The sequence below is a fragment of the Haliaeetus albicilla genome, chromosome 14, assembly GCF_947461875.1.
Source record: "Haliaeetus albicilla chromosome 14, bHalAlb1.1, whole genome shotgun sequence".
Lineage (NCBI taxonomy): Eukaryota > Metazoa > Chordata > Aves > Accipitriformes > Accipitridae > Haliaeetus > Haliaeetus albicilla.
In genome coordinates this window covers 28,040,745-28,063,867 of record NC_091496.1, presented here as the reverse complement: position 1 = coordinate 28,063,867, position 23,123 = coordinate 28,040,745, and the positions used below count along the sequence as shown (strand labels likewise).

The 23,123-nt window shown below is 37.8% G+C and overlaps 1 protein-coding gene across 1 annotated transcript in view; it reads right to left on the bottom strand.

Moving 5' to 3' along the window:
• TFEC (transcription factor EC) overlaps positions 1–23,123 on the bottom strand; it is a 99,738-nt gene that overhangs the window by 12,630 nt on the left and 63,985 nt on the right. The window contains exons 4-6 of the mRNA XM_069802100.1: positions 5,939–6,053; positions 5,018–5,074; positions 569–644 (exon numbers count right to left, since the gene is read on the bottom strand). Of these exons, the coding sequence (XP_069658201.1) occupies positions 569–644; positions 5,018–5,074; positions 5,939–6,053 (248 nt within the window). The remainder of the gene's footprint in view (positions 1–568; positions 645–5,017; positions 5,075–5,938; positions 6,054–23,123) is intronic.

Sequence of the window (23,123 nt, the reverse complement as noted above, 5' to 3'; positions counted from 1 at the left end):
ATAAAGTGATATTTATTATAGCAGTTATTATTTTTAGCCTTGCATTTTAGGACTGTTTTCCCTGCACTGACTGGAGGACGTTCAAAAAATGCTCAGTCTACAGAATCTTAAGCTGATATTTTTTTTTCTTAGGCAAAGGGCAGACAGTGACAACATGCATTTTGTTTTATCCCACTAGAGGGCCCATGGCAAGGGCTGAAAACATCACTCCTTCTCCAGAGACACCACACAATTGCTCCCAGGGACAGAGAGCTGGACTGTCTGTTGTCTGCCTTATCTTTTTTTTGGTTTTGTTTGGTTTTTGTTTTTTTCCCCTGATGTGTCAGTCTCTCTTAAACATCCTGGAATTGCTTTCATTTTATTATCCTTTCACGTAAGTTTTCCCAACAGCCACCAAAAGGTTTGCTCTGTCAAAGGTTTGTTACTTTAACAGCCTAATCTGAGCCAGTGACCCGGCATGGGAGATTTTGTATCCCATTACTCAGTCCTATAGCTAGTATATGCAACTGTCTTTTTTTTCCTGTATTTAAACGATAAACATTATTATAGGAAAGACTGTTGAACTCACGGATCATTAGACTTGGGGATGAGTGTGCCAAGCTCCTTGATTCGGTAATTAATATTATACCTTCTTCTTCTCTCAACTGTTAAAAAGAAACAGTTACTATTTTTATGGTGAAATATTCTTGAAGAAATTCAACATAAAACATTTTAATTAGTTAAAAATGAGTCAGTCAATGTACAGAACATTTCTTCCTCAAATAGAAGTCCCAACATGATCTTTTCCCTGACTCTGACTTACTCTCAGGACAAACTCCACGATTAGTACCATCTCTGTATCTTACCCTACCTGTAGGTTCCTCCCTCATTTACAGCTAGACTCCTAGAGAATGAAATAGTCATGTTTTGTCTAAACTGAGCTAACGCTTCTTTTTTTCTGATGTTTCTATATTATTTCTCCACCCTGCTCCCACACAACAGAGTTTTCAGCTTAGTGGAGTTTTGATGATGACTTCAACAGGGACACAAGACAAGTCATCCAACATTTCATATTTTGGCAGAACTCCTGCTACAGATCATAGTTAACAGCTTCACTATCCCTTATCTACAGCTGTCAGCATTGCAAACCACAGAGAGGACATAAGGGCAACCATATCGCCTCACTGAAACAGAGAAAGATTGTGTCCCAGAAACACTTCATCCCCAGCACATCTGTTTCCTTTGGTGATGGACAGCACAGATGTGTTTACAATAACTTCTAAAACACACAGGAGATGAAGAAAAGCATAATTTAAACAATAAAAAAAAAATTCTGTGTTTATGCTTCTCCTAAGAAAAAATAGATATGGTATCTTGGTTTACTTGTAAACTAAAAAAGTTTAGTTAGAAATGAAAAAGGAGAAGATAAGCCTCTTAAAATTAGTTCCCCCTCTCTGTGCTCTCAGTCCACTTTATTGGCATTGTACCACTATCCAAACCGGAGTGTGTGATCTTTCTCTGTACAAAAGGCTCCGTCATCTTTCTGCCTCCCATTTCACTAATTTACAGAGAATTCTCCTCTGCTTTCTCACCAGTTTTTCTCCAGCTACTTTTACATGTGGAAACTTCACATTTTCTAGTGGATAGGCCCAAAGGACATCTCATTGCTTTGGGGAGCTTCTTGTATATAATTGTGACATAGAAAGTATATTCAGCGAGAACATAGCCCCATTGTGGTACTGGTCAGTGTGAGACCAGCAGTGTTGTTCTACTGGTGTGACCTCACACTTTTGTCCACTCCTTCCACGTTGTACTTTAACTCAATCCAAACCTCAGTGAATGGACAGGATTCAGCTTTGGTCTGTCACCAGGATTGCATTTTGCTGTTTCTCTTATCCCTTGCTTCTTGGAAGACCTTACCTTGGGCTCAATACACTAATGCCGCTGTAGTCTGCCAGAACAGACCTGGCCAGCCTAGAACACGGGCAGAATGGATACATGCTCCCCTCATCCATGTATGGAGATGTGCACTAAAAGTTTGATGTCCTAATTTTGAATATAAGTACGACAAGCCCAGTAGAGCTAAATTAGAAACGTAAAGCCAAGGGCAGCCTGGTGGGTCTTCCTAAGCTGACTTCAACCTTCTCACAGTCATACGAGCATATTGCTTCCACTTCAGCCCCACCACATAGATCACTTTTAGTTCTTTACTTCTTCCAACACACCAAGGTGTTTTTTCTTCCTGTCTGTGTGAGGCTCTTAAGATTGTGCAGCCGTCAGTTATTTCTTCTCTAGGTGATTCCAGCTCAGGGAGCTCCCTGGGTGTTATTATTTACCCTGATGAAGTGCTCTGCCTCCGTGAGACGCATTAACTTGTCTATTCTCTCTAGAAACAGGAATTTGACTCAACAGATTAAAGCATCTCGGGTTTTGTAGTCATGATTCACATATTCAGGAGACAGGGTTATAATTCTCCTGAGTGTACTGTTAAGTGACCCCTTGCATTCCATTGGCATGAACGTGCTGGATCTCGTAGGAGAACACAGTGTACAAAAGCACATAGCAACCAAACAATTTAAAAGATGTATTTCAGTTATGTTGGCAAAATAATGGCAGGGCAAGCGGAGTTAAAGAATGTGCATTAACTATACAGTCATATGGCATAATAGCTGTTGTTTGATTAATATTCACACTGTGGAAAAGCTCTGCAAGATACTCATCAAAAAGTAGTCAACTAAATCTTGGCAATAAAACAAGGCAAAGAAAAAAATTTCTTTACAAGTGGACACTTATAGAATTCTTTTTCTTTCTGTTTTTGTAGTTTTTCCTGAAAAGAAGCTTCCAGTATGAATTAGGGGGGAAATTTTGAAGCTCAGAAACATGTTTCAGTAAAGCTTTCCTGATTTACGTCTGTTACAGTCCAGTGGCATCCTGAGTTATCAATAATATTTCAAGTATCAAATTATACCAAAGACAAACCAGAAAATTATTTTTCAAACTATGTGAGCAGGATGACCATATAACAAACAAGTATTACATCTTTAATTCTTTGTCTGGAAAACAAAAACCAAAAATGCCCAATGAAATACATTTAGTAATGGTTTACACTCTTGCTGTTACATGAAGAAGGGGTTCTATTTCTTAAATCTAAATCCCTTTTCATGGTTTCATTGAGGATCTAACCTTTCAGAAAGAACTTTTTTCTAGTTCTTCCTTGGTATGAGAAGGTACAAGAACATTTCTGTAAAATGTGGACCTTAATTCAACCTGAAACATGAATGTTTGTATAATTCTCCGCAAGTTTCAAAACCTGATTTTACAGACTCTTTCTAAAAAAAAAGGTACTCATAGAAGAGTAAATCACACTAATAAAGCCTTTATATGTAATGCATTAATATGTCCGAGCCATCAGATAGTAGAGCTATTGCCAGAGAGACTCCGAAGTATACACTTGGAGCCAAACCAGAAGAGATGTGGCGTGTCTGCGCGCTATCATCCTGGCATTCAGCCTTCACCTCAGTTGCCAGCGGTGAGGGACAGTTCTCAGACATGTCTTCTGTGTTCAGGAAGGATAAACTCAGAGCCAAAATAACCAATGGAGGCAATGGTAAGACCTGGCACCCCCAATGTATGCGTGTGCCTGTCTTTCCCCTTGCAGTTCCAGACAACTCCTACCCACCACCTTTCCTAGTCCAGCAAAAATTCCCCATTCCTGCCCAAACAAGACAGGCAGCAGCTCCATTGGCACTTCAGAGAAGATGTGCTAGCAACAGGCCTAAAAATACACGTGGTCTGTCTGTAATCCACAAAAATGCACAGACAGAAAAAAGGATGCCTTCTGGAAAGTCTAAGTAGTAGAAAGTTGTCCATGGTGGTTGCTAGCACATTGTGCAGGTGAATGTATACTTCCAGGTATAATTTCATGCAGGTAAAGCCATAAATCCCTCTAAGATTACCAGAATAGCTAGAGAACCAAGATATAAATAAGACAACAAAGATATAAATAGCAGCTCTTAACTAATTACCAATTTGGGTTTAAATTCATAGAATCATAGAATATCTCAAGTTGGAAGGGACTCATAAGGATCACTGAGTGCAGCCACCAGACTATTTCTGCTGGAAAAAGGGAAAGGAGAACTGGAAAATCCAATTGCTATATTCAACACTTTCCAAAAAGAATCCTTTAGGGGTTTTGTTTCAAATTACTCTTTAAAGGGAAAAATTGCCTAATTTTGTAGGCATTCTTTCAGCAATAAAAACTGGTTTTTTCTTTCTATTCTGGATAAACCAAAATGTTGTTTATTTTTATAAATTTAATATTTAGACACTGAACTATGAATTTTACTATGTTCTAAGCCTAAATTGACTGTTCCTCTAGAACTGAAATGCCTAACATCCGTACATGGCTGCATTGCTGTCCGTAAAGGAGACAGAAGTGTAACCCAGCCTTCAAAGGTTGGGGGGGTGTGTATCAGCGCAGAGTCAGAGCACTGTGAGTCTCACCCAGTCCTGCCCTGATCTCCTTTTGTGACATACAATTTCCACAACTTTAAGTGCTTAACTAGTGTTTAGAAGTTGTCTGATACCCTCTGTAATTTTTTTTTCCTTCCCATCACCCATAGATATAGCCTCTCGCTTGGGTGCTTCAGGAAGTAAGGTATGAACTCCGTATTTTCACTGTTAGTTTTTTCATCATCTGCCTCCTTTCTTGTCTGTTTTACACTGTAATTCTCAGAGACAACATCAAGTAAAGTGTGCAGGATACATGCACAACTGTAGAATGAAAACATAGTAGCAGGAGATGGTATGAAAAGAAATTCATTACAATATGCAAAGTATTTTGAAAGACAAAAGTGAAAGACATTAAGTTCAGGGAAGAAATCTCTGTGGCTGGCTGATTTTGCAGACTGAGTTCAATTTGATTACCCTGGTAAGATGGTAATCTAGAAGAAGAACAGACATGTGGTAGCTCATGTATATTATTTTTGCATTCCCCATACATTCCATTTAATGAGATGGAAGATGAACATATACTTACTGAGATTGTGGTTATCCTTTTTTTGTCTCTCCTTTGCCATTGCTCGTGTATCTGCTTCTGACAGAAAGTAACATTTATTAAAACAGTCCTTAAGTTGCAATTCCAGTACTTCTTTCACCTTTTCAAAATGGCCTCTTGTCACAAAGAACAGCCTTCTAGTCTTTTTACTTCATTACTCTTTTTATTATTAAACAAGATCATAAGCAAATCCATATTCTACCAGTACTAAATTTTGAGCTAGTCTGGCAGGTTCCTTAAGATTTTTTTATTGCACATTTTTTATTTAAGAACATAGAAATGCCATGGAGGGGTATTTTTCTCCGATTTGCTGTATTTTACATCAGGATAAAACTTACAATACACTAATGTGTGTGGATTTGTGTATCCCATAATGCAAGAGTTAATCAGATTTGTAAGATATTGAACAAACTCACTGTTTCCTCTGAGTGACACTAATAAACTGTACATGGTTGTTAGCATTCTTTGGATTAATTGAATGTAACTTTTAAAGTTGTTAATCCACTAATATAGATTTACCTTGAATAGCCTTATTGTAAGGTTTTAAAAGAACCATTTGTTCTACCCTGGAACAAATTTAATGGATGATAATTTATTTATACTGTTGATCAGGAGCCAACATGTGGAAGAATCCACTATGTTTCCTAAAATAATTAGGTTTATTAGAAGCAAGATGTTCATAAAAAACAGGGGGCAAATATGGTTTCTGAATTGTTAAAGAGGAGAACAGAAGAAAACATTTCTCCTTGGTCTTTGTTCCTTTCCTTAAATGAAACTACAAACTGCAAAATGCTCAGGAATTTAATTATAGACATCTATTCATGGGTAAGATTTATTCAACTTTTAAGAGAAACACCATCACTTCTGCAGTTATAGAATACTAAAATCTCAGCATTCTTTTACCTGTGAGTTCCCTTTTTACTGGTAGATTAGCTGGGCAGGAAGCATTTGTGAGACCCATATTAGCTGGTGCCATTCCCTGGTCACTGTTATATATATCCAAAATGCTGCTAGATAGCTTGAGGGGTAGGGGGAGGAAAGAAGAATAAGGAAAAAAAAATATTAAAATAAGTTAAAGATTTAAAAGATTAAAAAAAACCATAAATACAAAGAGCAAACTTTTTTGAATATGTCTGGTGTTCTTTAGAAGTAGTTGTGTATATGTGTCTAAAGGTAAAGCTTACCTTTATGTAGTATTAAGTAAAATTGAAAATGAAGCATCACAGTCTGCCACTGTTCCACAAGCAGCTTTCTAAGTGCCCTTTGTGTGGATTTCAGATGCAGAGTGATGGCAGGATATGGCTCCCAGCGTCTGTTTTTCGATCACTTCTATACCATATTTTCCAATAACAGAAATACCACAACTGCATTTCAAACATGAATTAGGTTGAAAGTAAAAATAACCTTGCTGGTTTTGACCTACTCCCCAGTGATTTTTTAACCACATCACTAAATTCTGAATTGGCACTTCATACTGCAGCTGGTTTAGCAGTATAAAGATTCAGTGACCCATATAGATGCAATAGTTAAAATTAGAGTGGACAGAACATCAAAGAATATGCTTTAAGGAAAGAAACTCTGCTGTTGTCGGGATAAACCAGATAACCTAATGGTTTTAACATGTATAACATATACGATAATGTATACCATTACCCTTGTTACCTTCTAAAATGTAATATAACATTATTTAAATAAACCCATAGAATGCACTTAAAGAGAAGTAAGGCTAAAGTATATTTCTATGGATTCCAGATAATTACGCAAATATTACTTTTACTTAAGTAATTTTACATATCTGAAATAACTGTAAAATGTGTAAAAGTTTAGTAAAGAACATTTCAGATTTTGCTTAGTTTCTATGACCATATAACCAACCTTCCAGCATTGATGATTATCTTATACATTTCTGTACATTCATGTGAAAACAGCTGTATAAAAAGAGTCCAAGTCCAGATTCACAAAAAAAGATTTGTATTCTTATTGCCTTCTAAGGCAGTGAGAGCAGCATATTTTTTTTCATTTTATCATGCATACAAAATTTGTGCTGACATTTTTTTTCTTTTGCCGCCAACACGCAAGGACTCAGAAATTGAGTTTGGGTCCACCTGGCCAAGAAGAAAGGAAAAAAAAAAAGGGGGGGAGGAAAAAGTGGGTGAAAAAAAGTGAGGAAAATTGTGGGTAAAACTACTGACTTGAGACAGAAAAGCATGAAAAGAAATAAGGAATTATTTAAGAAAATTTTTTTTCATAGAGAAGAAAACATGTTTTTACAGTTCTGCCCTGCACCCATGGATCCTGAAACACCCTGGAGTTTTTCAGGCTGGTCATTGAGACACCAACCATAGATCTGCTGGGAACTAGCTTTTTTTAGGCTCTGATCATTTCTTTTCTTGTAGAGACTGTGAGCTTCACCACAAACTGTTTTGAATGGAGACACTTTTCCAGTGACATGCTCAGTGTGAAATTGTTCCATGGCAGTGCTTGCTATATATTTATATTAAATCTGAAATTTTAAATGTTTTATTTTTAAATAATGATTTTACTAAATTAACTAATAACTTTACTAAATTATCTGAGAACCTAATTTGTGTTAAATTCTCCCAGTTGTATAACCTATGATGAAATGAAGGAATCAGGATTCTTTCTGAATGCACATAAATAACACGCTCATTTTTGAAGTAGAGGTTTATTACTTAGGAGAACTGACAATTCCTAAATACCATTAGAAATCACAACAGCAAGTCAGTTTTGAAAATCTGCTTACATATTTGATCTCTCAATGAAAATACTTTTTAAAAGAATGTTTGGAATTCAGCTGAGTATTACTCAAGAACAAGCTATGTTTAATATGCAGGATTTGAATGCTAAGCGCATTTGCCCGTTAAGCACCTTTGTTTCATTCCAGAGTGGTAAACTGACAAGTATTACAGAATTCACTGCAGCTTTACCTTCGCATTTTCTTTGTTCAAGGGCTAGTATAACTATATTACAAGAGTGAACTCATATTAGCTCTAGACACATATTTAATTACTTCCTACATTCATGTAAATGAATTTGGCTTATTGAAATGATATGAAAGCAGAATGATATAAAAAAATTGAGAGTCAATGTGACTCCTACACTTACTCCAGTGGACTTTGGATAAGGCTGTTATATGGTTTAGACTACTGTTTTTGTGAAATTCTAGGAAATAGTAACCACTGAATATAATATAATCTAATAAATAATCTAACAAATGAGAAATTCATATCTATCATATTTTATATATTTCAGATAGCTGTGTACATGACGTCAATAACTTGCATGAAACTGGTGGTAATCTTTTCAATTTATAAGGTTATCAATACCATTAATGGAAAAATCACAATTGTAAACCACAGTTTGACACAAACACATGAGATACATCAAGGATTACTTCTAACTTTCAAACAGTGGTTCAACTTTATCCTCAAAATATAGTTAAATTTTTATAGTCTATTCACAAAAGTGTGAATTCAAATGATAAGGCCCAAACCCAAGAGAAAAGGTCATGAATGGCTAACTTAGCTGGTAATGAAAAAATAATACCAACACACCTGAAAGTTCAGAATTGTGTGAGGGTTCAAAAGGGGGTGAGTAAACTCAACTTAAAACCACAGGTAGACATTTCAGCTGAATTTGATAACACAGTTGATGAAAGCGCTTCTATCTAAAACAGCTGCCATTGTCTGGAGTGATAAGAGTTCATACGCCTCCTTCCATCAGCAGAACTGCTGGGGCAATGTCATCCCACACAGCCGGGGCTGCAAGCGAGTATCTGTCCATGATCTATGTCTGGCTGCACTACTGCTTCCATCGAGCAGTGAAAGGCATGAAATATTTTCCCTATTATCCATATCATCTTTGTTTCACACAGACAGTCTCCAGAATTTTTCCCCTCATCATTTGGCAATTTTTCTCAGTCATTAGGAAAACAGAGTCATAACTCCATGTGGAGATGATGAAAATGAAATCCAAACCCAAGTCATTCATCTACTGGTGGCTACAATATTATAAACTCACTAACTCAAATGATTCACACGTGTTAATCCAGAAGGGATAGGCAAGGATTGAGAGGTGGTGGGGTAGCCCTGTATGTTACGGAATGTGTTGTCTGTCCAGAGCTTAATGATGGTGACAATACAGTTGAGTGTTTATGGGTAAGAATCAGGGGGTAGGCCAACAAGGCAGATATCATGGTGGGAGTCTGTTATAGACCACCCAACCAGGATGAAGAGGCAGATGAAATATTCTATAAGCAGCTAGGAGAAGTCTCACAATCGCTAGCCCTTGTTCTCATGGGGACTTCAACTTAGCAGATGTCTGCTGGAAATACAATACAGCGGAGAGGAAACAGTGCAGGAGGTTCCTGGAGTGTGTGGAAGAAAACTTCCTAACACAGCTGGTGAGGGAGCCAACTAGGGACGGTGCCCAGCTGGACCTGTTGTTTGTGAAGAGAGAAGGACTTGTGGGTGATGTGATGGTTGGAGGCTGCCTTGGGCATAGTGATCACAAGATGATAGAGTTTTCGATTCTTGGAGAAGGAGGGGGGTCAGCAGAACTGCTCCCTTGGACTCCCAGAGGACAGACTTGGCCTGTTTAGGAGCCTGGTTGACAGAGTCTGTTGAGAGGCAGTCCCAAAAGGCAAAGGGGTTCAGGAAGGCTGGACATTCTTCAAGAAGAAAATCTTAAAGATGCAGGAGCAGACCACCCCCATGTGCCAAAAGATGAGCCGGCAGGGAAGAAGACCAGCCTGGCTGAACAGAGAACTTTGGCTGGAACTCAGGAAAGAAAGGAGACTTTATGACTTTTGGAAGAAAGGGCAGGCAACTCAGGAGGACTACAAGGATGTCATGTAGTTATGCAGGGAGAAAATTAGAAGGGCCAAAGCCCAACCACAACTTAATCTGGCTACTGCTGTAAAAGACTGTAAAAAAAGTTTCTAGAAATACATTAGCATCAAAAGGACGGCTAAGGAGAATCTCCATCCTTTATTGGATGCAGGACGAAACACAGTGACAAAGGATGAGGAAAAGGCTGAGGTACTTAATGCCTTCTTTGCCTCAGTCTTTAATAGTAAGTCCAGTTGTTCTTGGGGTATCCAGCCCCCTGAGCTGGAAGACAGGGATGGGGAGCAGAATGAAGCCCCCATAATCCAAGGGGAAATGGTTAGTGATCTGCTACACCATGTAGACACACACAGGTCTATGGGGCTGGATGGGATCCACCCAAGGGATGGGTGGATCCCACCCGCTGAGGTAGCTGGTGGAAGTGCTCACTGAACAACTTTCAATCATTTATCAGCAGTCCTGGCTAACTGGGGAGGTCCCAGTTGACTGAAAGTTAGCAAATGTGACGCTTTCTGCCACACCATTAAAGAGAAACTTTGATCTAATGTTAACTGTCCTAAATTTTTCTCCAGAACTTGGACATCAGAGAATAACCCTATTCAACAGCACTGTCACAGAGAGCCTACAAAATTCTCAGTCATTCACCTATTTTGAAAGCACTAATTTCTGAGCTGCAGAATCTGTCTTTCCAATTGAAGCATTCACAGGTGTGACAAATATGACCATTTTTAATAATCCATAGGTAGGGTACTCTTGGGGAATAGAGAATGGTAGGTTTGACCCTCCTTAAGTCTGTCATCATCTCAGTCAGTGCTCTGAAGGATTGGATAACAGAATAAACAGTTTACTCATCTGGCCATAAAAAGGACATACAAAAAAAAGGTTCTTTTCTTCATACCTACAACCCCTCCAGATTTAGGATTGCTGTCTCCCTTCAGCATTTGTCTGGATGATTTTGCTTAGTACAAAAGCAGTTGTGCCAATCACAGTATCTACTGCCTCTTTCTTCCTGTGCATTTAGTAGAAATCTCAAGTATATTGTAATGGCCACTACGATGGGTAAGTGGCTTCTTTGTGGATAGAGCCATTGGTGATCTCCCTTTGACACACTGTCTTCTTTCTCAGTTAGCCAGCACAGCATTTTCACGCTTACAGTAGGGCAAAGTGGGTATAAAGCACCAGTAAATTAGACTAACTTTGACAGTCGCTTCGTTCCTACAGAAATGGTGACACATGGAAAAATCTGCTATGAATTAGTGTGAGAGGAATAACTCTCAGTGTCAGGATTCAGGATCAGGAGAAGAAATAGGGGGTGATTAATCTGATCTGTCCTGGACACTTAGAGTGAACTGAATCACCTCTGTTTCTTCTTGACTCTAAAGAAAGCCTGGCGTGACTGTTGCAGGCTTTCCACATGTGCCTTCTCACAAAACCTCACTGTGCTCCTAATATGAAAATTTCCAAACAAACTCTTGTTTTAAAAATCACGTAAGAACAACAAAGCAAACCATACTGGATCTTTCTTGACAAATATTCACATTTCTGATTATGAGGGAGTTTTAAAAATACAAAGTAAAAAATGTATCAAAGTATTTTGTTGAAACTCTCTACCTCAATTTGCCCTCCATTGATGTCAAGCATGGAAAGTCCCAAGGAATTTCCTTGCTAATGTTACTGAACACTGAGAACAATCTTAAAATAGAAATTGGCCAATTCTGATCCAACATGAGGAAAGATACTTTTTTTGTCTGTCAAAGCAGGAAGCTCTTTTAGAAATGTAGACATCTGGGAAATAACTGATTTTTAAATTACAAAATTAAAATATATAGCACAATATGTTAGAGAAATTGTGTGTCAAAATACATCTAGTTGTTTGGATATGCACTAAAACTCCATACACCATAATGCAATTTGTTTCTTACAATGTCATGTAAGCAGGGAAAGTTTTTGCAGTACTTAGGCTTCAAGTAGCTTCCAGTTCTACATTACAAGATAAATATATACACTGACATAATCTTACAAAAATCCAGTGCAATCTTACTAAAAGTAGAAATCATTGCAATGGCATAATTATATGATATGTGTACAATGATAATCTTACAATTACATAGCACTGTCAAACCTGATGAATCCCAAAGCACTTTAAAACTCCAGCTGATTACACTGCGTCAAAAGCACGTTCTTTCTTTCAGTTTAGAGATGTGGAAACACAGACATTTGTGTATGAAAATTCGTAAGTCCCAGGAAGTAATCTATTTATCCTGCAGGTGTCATGAGCTATATTGCTTCACACCTGTGTTGTTCTGAGAAGTCCTGGTAAGTCACATAGCGTCCAACCTTTCCCTTCGTGATGCACACATTTATGTACGTGTGTCTGAGAATTTAGATGCAAGTGGCTCGTAAGGGGTGAGCACACGCATATTAAAAATAGCAGTACATAATTAGCCATTTTTCCTGCTTCTAACATACAGCCAGCTTTGGACAAAAGATTAACAACCTTTAATGCAGCAAATGGTTAAGTGGGAATAACCAGTGACAATGTGGTACAGGAAGAGAATAATACTATATCTAATTAAAACTGCAAGGAGAATTAAAGAAAGCAGACTGTAATTAACGAAGTTAGCATTTGGCAAGGACACTGGGGTTAACGTCCTTCTTTTTGTGTAGAGTGTCATGGGATCTTCAATGCCTGTGTGCAAAGACTGGAACATGAGAATTTCCATTCACGGGGCTCAGTCCTGAAAGATGCTCAACTTTGAAGCTTAGACTAATTATAAATGCAAACTTCAGCTGCAGTACCTGAGCTAGTAGTGTCTGCCTTGAGCTCGGCAGCACCTCGCAAGGGCCCGTGACCTTGTGCTTGCTGGCAGTGTCCAAGACAAGTACTGTAAGGGCCTCATCCAGAGGAGCTTGTTATATTCAATACTTGGGTCTGAACTGCTATGCAGGCAGGATTGTGTGGCAAATATTAAGGGTTCATTACTTGCATGGATGTCTGGCAATGGACAGCTGTGATCACAATCTGCAGTCTCTAATACCAAGTTATGGGGTTTTTTAAAGGAGAACATTACCAAGCCAGGAAAAACATTGCCTCATTAAGGGAAATCATGTGGTATTCCAAATCCCATAGCATGGCAGCTATTGGTAAATATCATGTAATTTCAAGGAAGATTTAAACCAAAGAGCATTTCCTTATCTTCCAGGAATGAAAGAGAAGGATTCTTAATATGATAAAAAAAATATACAAATACAGGTTGTCTCTGTCTGTCACCTGTAGTCCCTAGACAGCTCTATGTCACGATAATGTTCACTTACATTGTCACGTACAATTTAAGTATTTTTCTGTTTTGGCTAATCTTTGCATGATGTGTTTGTCTTACAGTAACGCTCAAGCCTGTAAGGATCATGGCTTTATCACAGGCAATGTTGCACAGCTAGAAAACAACAGCCCAACCCTCTTCTGAATTCAGCTAGATTTTTCTTAATTTAAAAATACTGCTGAATGTGGTAATGCCCAGTCTGGACTAGAAAGCATTTCCTGGATATTGGGTTCATTTAACATACCATCACGTAATCCATTTCAGAAAGTAATAATGTTCTGTCTAAAATCAATTAAATCAATTAAGTTTCACATCTCCACTATTTTTATTTGGAGTATGTTCCAAAGGTGGAATAATTGCAAAACATTGTTAAAAATCTTTCTTTTTATTTCCATTCCTAGACAAATTTGGTTTGGTTTTGTGTCACTTTTAACTTATATAGTTCATTGTTTAACATCCCCATGTGATTATTGTGAGTGACCATAGCTCCCTTAAGCCTTTGGTTTGCTAAGTTGAACAGGCCATGCTTCTTTAGCCAGACTTCCCATGCTATGATGTGTCCTAACAGGCCTCTCTCTACCTATCCTGCTTTGACTTAGTTTTTCTGAAGGGTGGACACCTTTATTTGTCTACAGCATTCTAAAAGTTTTGTACCCAGTGAATTCTGCAGTGGGTATTTCCTTGTAATCTCTCGGAAATCTCTCTCGTGATGGATCCTAAGATCATATTTATCTCCTTTTTGCAGTCCCATCATTTTGATGGCTTATAGTCGTCCTCTGAGCAACTAATGTAACCAGATCTTTCTCTGTCATCTCCAGTTAATGAGCTCTCAGCTTACTGCAGACATTCCTGTTATTAGTATTTAAATGAATGACCTTGCACTCAGTACTATTACATTCCTTCCATTTATACTATTCTGTCATCACAGTCATATAATTCTTCCTCTATGATATCCTCATCCTCCTTTGTATTGGCAATACTTTCTACTTTTGCTACCTCAGTAAATTTCATCAGCATAAACGTATTTTTTGTACCAAGGTCACTAATGAAAATATTAAATAAACTGAAGCTGAGGATTGATTCTTGGAGCACTTCATTAATATCTTCTCTTTTAACAAAATCTTTATCATCTCTTTAGCTTGCCCCTTAACCTGAAAAAAATCCTGTTCAGTTGCTTTCTATATAATCTCTATTGCATTTTATTAATATGCATTCATAAAAGAAGGCTACAATCAATAAACCCTGGATATGCAGGACTAGCTAGAAAAACTAATTCCAGTAGCAGACAGCTCTCCATACATCCAAAAGGATGTCACTAATCATGGAAGTGATGGAGGGTATATACAATTTTAAAGAGCGGGCTTCTTACATGTTCTAGTTGCCTAAAATTGCTAAACCCTAGGATAGAAAAAGCTTTTCGCCAAAGGCATCCGGACTGTTCCAACAGGTCAAAAAAATCCATCAGCTAGCCTGCTTTCCCTTGAGGTATCTGGGAACAGCCAGCAGGAGGGACTGTCCTGTTAGTGGAGGCTTATTTCCAGCTACCATTTCTCTCAGGGTCTAGCTCCTCACAGTCACATTCACAAGCCCAAATGTACGATCAGAAGGGTGAAGATGCCCCCAGAAAATACAGAGGTCAGGACTGGACTGCCTCTGCCAGAGGTCTTCATTCTGCCCAGGTCAGAAGAGCCCATGAAAAAGAGGGCAAGTGGGAAGCAAGCTGCAGGAATAGTCCTGCTAGCAGAAACTTCCTTTGCTACCCTCTTTTGCAGGGTTAATAACCGCAGACATGCAGCTCACCAAGCGTGTCTACATGCCTATATTTCCTGAAGTATCAGAAGTATGGCAGAGCAGCCGTGCAGTACAGATGGTTCTGAGGATCATTGGCCCTATTGCATGTGGTCAGATTGCCTGTACTGCACCTACAGACTCCACAAACACATACTGCTTTACTGGTCACAAGAAGAAACTATGTAGCTGCCTAACCTGAAAGGTTGAGTACTATATCTGCAAGAAAAAAATCTCTTTTGGTGCTTGGTAAAAATTAGCACTTGCTTAGACTGCCTCTAGAATGAAGTGTTCTAGAATGTGAAATATTAGTACAATATTTTATCCTTTCCCACCCCTAAATATATCCCACTTACTTAAATCATGTTCTCATGAACCTAATTGATAGCATCACTTCAAAGAACAGTTTTGTAAAATGAGGCTACTTCTTCTTCTTAGCCACAAAACATGTTAGCACCCATCCATTTCAATGTGGTTCTTGCTTATTCATTTTAATTAAAAAATCAAAGCAGGGATTTTACAAAGTTTTTGTACTATTATCCCATATATGCATTCCAAATGTAGAAATCTAAATTTGGAACTGTGTCCACAGTTCATTTTACACATCAGGTAAAAGTTTGTTCAGTATTTTTGTTACTGGGATACAAAACATAAAAAACACATACTTAATTCCTTGTCATTCCTTTCCTATTTATTCATGACAGGTAAACAAAACTTTTTTCAATCTTTGAAGTTTGCAGGTTAACTTCAAAATATGCACTGAATTTGGCCAAATAGTGAGTTGATCAATAAGTGTATAATAACCCAGTCATTGCAAATCCATTTTCTAAATAGCAATATCTAGTATACCGGCTGTTTCCAGGTTTTAACAAGGGAAAAACTGGAGTAATTCTTGTATCTTCAATGTGTGTTTTAGTAAATTGTGCCTTTTCACCTAATTCAAAGGTATTGCAGAGAGGATGCATAATCTTGTGGGTCAATCCAAGTTCTGTACTCAGAAGACTGGGGTTCAACCTCTGGCTTTCTTTTGCAACTGCTGTGTGGCTTGAAGAAAGTTGAATAACATAAGCTGTGATATCTTTTTTCTTTGTAGGGATGTGCTTACACTGTCAACTGTCAAAAAAGTTGTAGTATACCGGTTTTAGAGTTTTAGGTCCTTCTGTAATTGCAATACAAAATACTTATACTTGAAAATAGATGGTCTTTAGTAATAACTAATACCCAAATGTTCCAGCTCCTCTTTTTATTATCTAAAGAGAACAGCAGTAAAGCAAATGCTTCCCTTTTCAGACTTGTTTTCCTTTGAACAAATTGTATCTCCTTCTATATTTATCTTTAACATGGTTCATAATTACACACTCCTCAACCAGGACTTAATGTTCAGATATATTATATTACATATTATATATTATGCATGAAAACTGGTTCATTTTTTATCTTCAAATAATGATCATCAAGCTGGTTCATTATTCATCAGAGAAAAATGAACTCTGTTCATATTCCCAGTTACAGTACATTCCTGCCCTGATCGTATACATAGAAGTCCATTGTCTAGATAAATGTCTGATCAAATATGACCAAGCAAAGGAATTTTCTGGAGAATCAGCCTTTTGCAAGAGGGTTCTGTTCTTTCAATTGTCATCTCTTAATTATATGTTTTTAGCTGCTCTTGGCTTTTCTTGTTAGAACACTTACATAACAGACACCGACCAAAAGTGAAGTGATGTTGTGATACTGTCATCATCCAACCTGCGGCTGGAAATCAAACGTCACAGCAGTACTGCCCCACTAACATCCAGGGTCTGAAACCCAAAGATGACAATTAAATGACAGCTCCGTTAGCTGTTTTACTATTATTTCACTAGCAACACCAGCTAATGCACTAAATCGTGGTTCCATCCAACTTCTATTTCTCTGGCTACCAGATGCAAATGCATATACCAAATCATTCAAATTCTTCCTCTAAAAACAATGAACAAATGTCAGCACAAAAAAACACAAGAAAAGTGAAACATTGAGACTGCGGGACAAGTGAAAAACAGATTTTTTTTTTGAAGGATTAGAATATTGGGCATTTTATTTTAAATATAGGTGCTAACATGTCTATTACCAGTATTTATGTAATATATTTTATATATGTATTATATGCTTTGTATTATGTCCTCTTACATTTCACGTATCACCTAAGTATCTGAATACATTACAGTAAGGTATTTACTGATTTCTACGATCTAGTGTGTGCAGATGGATTAATATGTACTTTGCAGAGTTTCATTTTGGTTGGAATACCTTTCTGTAGCAGTTGATTTCTGATATATTCACAAGTGTTTATTTCTACTGTAAATATAAATGCATAGTTAACTACTTCATAAACCACTGTACACATGTGGTAAAGGTCATAGAGGGCCTTGGCTGATGGAGAAGGAGGTGCTAAGAAAAGCAGTTGTATCTTTTAGGGGTTTATTTCTTAAAACAGCCTTCAGGAAATCCTTGTGTTCCCCACAAGTTAGTTTTATCGTGCAGTAAGAAGATTGACTATGCCTGGAGAGCAAAGTAAGTGGCCGCTGTTGCTGCCTCTGACATCACAAGTCTTTTATTCAACCTATGTAAATGCCATTGACAGAAATTCCTAAAATTTAGCTCCAGAAGCGATCATAACCTATATGCTACAGACCCCAAGGAGCCTGATGTAGTCTTCTCTATTATCTGCCATTACTGAGGACCTCAGGTCTTGCATTGCTGTATGCAGACAGAAAGAGACATGCAGTAGAGGCTGTGCATCAGGGCTTTGGGATAACACAGAGTCCGCCTGGTGGCCCCAAACAGCAGGAATTTTTTTGCAGATCCTTCTGCACCGGAGCTTAGAATTAGTGAGGAGTGCATATTCGGAGAACTAGAAACTTGTTTTACATATCCCTTAGTCTTACCTCTGTTCAACATGTGTTAAGCTCTGAGATGAAGACCATGTTTGTAAGAGGTACTTACATACTGTAATAGAGTATAGTAGAGTAATAGTTCCTTTTATAACTATTTACCTTTCTGAAAGAGAAAACCAAAGAGGAAAAAAGGAACTTTTCCTTCATTTCATAGTTATGAAATATTTACTCCAGTTGCATGAAGCTTGAGTCTTCTGGCTCCCTTCAGCCAGAGGGGTCTACCCCCAAAATAGAGAAGGGTTATTAGACATTGTGCTATTACACTGTTAGAGACAGAGCTGAGCTATTTGGGCATTTTGCACAGCTTTTGAGCGCTGCAGCTATGTGAAAGCAGACCACAGTTCTTCTCCTGACCCAAAGTATTGTATGCTCTATGCTTTGAACACCTTTTCTACGGCACAAGGTAAATTGCAAACACTCTTATCCAATCTATTTGGAGTACTTACAGCAGGCAAGAGAGCTGGACACTGCCCATTTCAGCCTTAAACTACTATATTGTGTGAAATACTGAAAACAAACCTTCATCTGGCATCTGTATGGCATTCAAAACAGCAGAGGCAGTGGTACACTCCTCCAGCTGCAGAAAACAGGCCTGAGGAGTTCTCAGTTTGTGCATTTCATTGTTAGTTCTCTGCAATTGAAAGACACAATTTCCTATCTAGCACCTCTATACTATTGAAGAAAGACAAAGAAAATATTTGCTCACCAGTTTTATTTTTGAGGAGTCTATTATTTCCTCAATAGCTACCGACTGTTCCTTCTCCTTCATTTTTCTTTTTCGTTAAACTTGGAAACGATACCAGGGAGTGCTATACAGGAGTTTATATACTTAGGTGAACTTTGATTCTTCCTTGGACTTTAAGACTAATCTAGTGTAGAATGTGATTGACAAAGCATTTTCATTGATGTTATGCAGCCTTTTCAAGTTACCCAACCTAAGCAAATGAGGTTGTTAATGTTTACTCCGGCCCTTTCTCTAAAATAGTTTTGAACTTTAGCAGATTTTATACACTTATAAAGGTTGCCAAATGACATTGGTATTCACTAAATAAAAAATACTCATGATTATGCAGCAGGGGGCTGCCTAGATCAGCAATGCTATATGCACCTCTAATGGAAACCTGGTTTTACTTCATGACTGAATACTCACAGCAATTATTGAATAAAAGACTTTGGAGGATACTTACTTGAATATCTTTTTTCTGTATGATTTCTGGGAATGGGACAGACAGCAGTTTTTGTAATCCATCCAGATGGTAACCATCAGTATTTGACAAATAATTAATACAAATACAAATTATTAATGCCATGATGAGAAACTGTGACCTCAAAGACCTTGTACTAGCAGTGAGATTTCACAGACAGAGTGCACTGTGCTTTTATCAATAAATAGTGTCGCCATAAAATCAAATGCAGAGTTAACAGATGTAATCAGAACTTTATACCAGCTGTAGTTAACAGAATCATAAAAATTAGAGAAGGAAAGCATCTATCCTGTCCTGTCCTGATCTAACCTCTACTCCATGCCTGTACAACACAAGGTTTTTTCAAATGCCAGAGGAGCTCAACAAATACAAGTGAGCCACAGGGCAACTGAGGATTTTCTCCATAAGCTGTTTTCCTGCAAGAGTGAATAGAAGCGGAGCGATCCCAACTGACTTGACTGCAAAGTGGACCTTAAGCAGACCGTAGCTCCCAATCTTAATGAAACAGTGTGCTATGAATGTATGAAATGAAGTCATGCAAGGGAAGCAACGAAGCCTCCCAGGATCCCTCAAGAGGTGACCTATTCCAAGGCAACACCTTTGCCCAGCACCATGCTCCCCGCTCTGTCACCTTCCCCACCCCGGCTGGCCCCTGGCTCAGCCCTGCCATCCAACAGCTAGCAAAACCAGCTGCTTTGGCTTCCCCTCTCTGTTAGTGATTTAATTCTTCTTTTCCCGGCATATAAAAACCACGTACATCAAGTCAGATTCAAAGGAGGACCGAAGAAATTTGCTTAGCTTCACAGATAGACAAAGTTCCCAACAACAGATTCATTGCTTGTGACAGCTCTAAATCTCCGAGGTTACGTGGACTTCAAAGCACCAGTGACACCGTAATGATTTCAGTACACAGTTAGAGCTGGAGCTGTTGGAGGAGTTAATGCTGTTTCAAATCTTTAAATATTTCTTTCCTTTAAAGGAGAGAACCATTTTGGAAACTATTTTGGAGATTTTTTTTAAAAAATAACTTGTTTTAACAGATATTTGCTGCAGCTTTGTCTAGGGCTACCAAGGCTATTGTATTCCCTGAGTGAGAATAATTCTTTAGATCACACTTATGGTGCATTTATCCATATATAATAATAAAATCCGTGCTTTCTATTGGTTAGAAGACATTGCTTTTAGGAAACATTCCAGTTGGCAAGCTCATTCAAGGGGATAATTAAAGAGAACATTTCTTAAATATGAATAAATCAACATAGAAACATTTTTTTCTTGGGTCTATTTAGTACTGGACATGGTAAAAATTTAATAAAAAGGTTTTCCATGGAGAAGTTTTCAATTTTCTCTGAAGCAATCCAGAAGGAACTGCTCCATTTTGTTTAGTCGTTCAATATTTACTACTCCAGCAACAGTCAGCCCAGTTGATTCAACATATCACCAGCTGGGCCGCTGCTGGTGATTTTTTGAAGACCAGTTTTATGGTAGTGCTCTGCCCCAAGCACTACTCTACACTGCTCCTTAGCTTTCACCACCACCTCTCTAATCATTACAGAGCCTCTCTCCCCAGGCTTCTTCAAGAATAATTCTGAAAGCTCTTGTTTTCTTGTGTGCCAGAACAAAAGACAACTTAGAATCCTTGGAAATGTTCACAAAATTAAATTATTTTCTGGCCGGTGCCACCCAGCACGGTGCAAGAGAAGCCTGTGCCTTTGCAGAACATTAATACCCTCTCATTTTATTCTCATTCCAAGCCAGTCAATCTCCTAATGCGCTTGACGTAAGTTTTAGTGGACTGCATGTCAAGTAGAGGACATTATCCCAGTAGCTGTACTGTGATTATTTGGGCTACAGCAGTTATTTCTGAATGAAAGTACTGGTAAAATGCCAAATGTTTTCATAGAGATCACTGTTGTATTTGATAAATTACTAGGTTTTCTGGTGAGTCCTAGGGCTGTATACATATAGCAGCAAAACAAAACAACATTTAGTAACAAGTAGAGGTTTACTAGGTCACACACTGTCAAATCACACCCTGAAAAGCAGAGAGATCCTATTTTTTAACTCTGCTCTTTTCTGGCTCTCTTCACTGTGACTAACGCTCTCCACATCTGCCTTAATACAGCATGTTTCTTAAACTTCCTTTTTTCAGATATTAAAAGGAACGTAGACCACAGCTTTTTAGAACTTGCCCTAAACTTTTAATGATGGTGTCATACATGCTTTACATTAACAGACCTGCACATCTACATTTCCTATGTTATGAGCATTTAGAAGTTAAACAACTTCAAATTCACTACAGAATGTTGAATAGCCTGTGAGGATTTTGAATAAGAATGAAAGTTTAATAAAAATGAAAAACATTTACTTTTCAAATGTCTGTCACAATAGCTGACATTTGTAACGTTAGTTTGCTTTTAAAACTCACTCATATATTCTTTGTTTCATTTTTGTAATGATTCCTATAAAGTCAGGAAGAAACCTGTTGCTCCTAGTATGATACTTAGAGAAGAAATTAATTTCTTACAATGTAGATGAATACTTTGCTGTCTGTTAGTAAACAGTTTCATAAAACTAATTTATTATGAAAAGGAAAATTACTTTAAATCGGTGTCATCTTCAAGGTTTTTTTAATTAAATCTTACCACCTTTATGGTGAATAAACAGTTGTCATCAAAAGATAGTTCATAATAATAGTTATGATTTGATTTCAGCTATGTTTTCTGGACAAACATACAACTGGGTTTACAAATACATTCAGAAGAATCAAGACCTCTTGCATATATAGGGAGGACCTAGTCTTGTATTTTAACTGAACTTCTAAAAAATGATTATAAAAAGTAGGTTTCTACCATTAGGGTACTCTTAAGAGCAATAGAAACACAGCCAGAGAATTCCCTACTTTGAGCAATTCTTAAGTTACCACCCAAACCCAGAGAGTTTTACGAAATTATGAATTTGGGTCCAAACACAATAAAAGCCAGACAATCTGCTCTTCAGAAGCCGTAATTATTTTAATGAGGGATGGAGGAATGTTCTTGTTTTCACTTCTCTGATTCTACTAATACATGACTGTAATTCATTAATTCAGGGTCAGACAATGAGCCTCTGAGCAATTATTCACATGAGTGGTCTCATAGAATTCAATGTCCTCATTTAATGTGCCATTAAAATGGTACATGGTTGCATCTAACTAAAGCAAACATTAATTCATTGCAACACACAACAGGTAGCACTGCAAAGTCCCTAATCTCAGCCACTTTCTATTGAGAAAAATAAGAAAAGAAAATGGCTTCATGAGTTTGGCTTGTTCAAGAAAAGATTTTGCTGAAAAAACATCCTATCCTCGCACCACATTCTGAAAACCAAGAGAGTCAGATTTTTTTCAGAATTTTAGACTACAAGACAATGCCAAGGAGGGAAAAATCTAAGATGAAATTCTAAAAATATTTAAGCATTACACTGGAGAAGTGTAAAGAGGTAGCAAACACCAAATCAGCCAGGTACACGGGCAACTCGGTCCCACTTGTGATCTCACTTACTTTATGTTGATGGCAGCCACCATAGCCAGGCGCCTTGTGCAGAAGTACATAAGAGGTAATATGAATCTTTGTTTAAGTAGAGCACAAAACCAGTTCCTCTTCTCAGGGGAATTAGATGTTCTCTCATTCCTGATCATGTCTCCTAGTCCAACACTGTTGTAATATATATATTTTTAACTCAGTTAAAGAAAATGTCATTACTTTTAATATGATAATGAAAAACTGGATCTAAAACACTTATTTTCTACCTGCCTCTCTATCCTTCTCTATTGCACAGCTTATGAACAAAATTTTGCAGGCAGATTTAGGATGTTGCCTGAAAGATGCCATAAAACGGTGAGTCATGAGCTAAATGTCTGAAATCACCTCTATATGCCCATTTCTTTCCTATATTTTTGGAGTACACATTGCCAAAAGGGAAGACAGAAG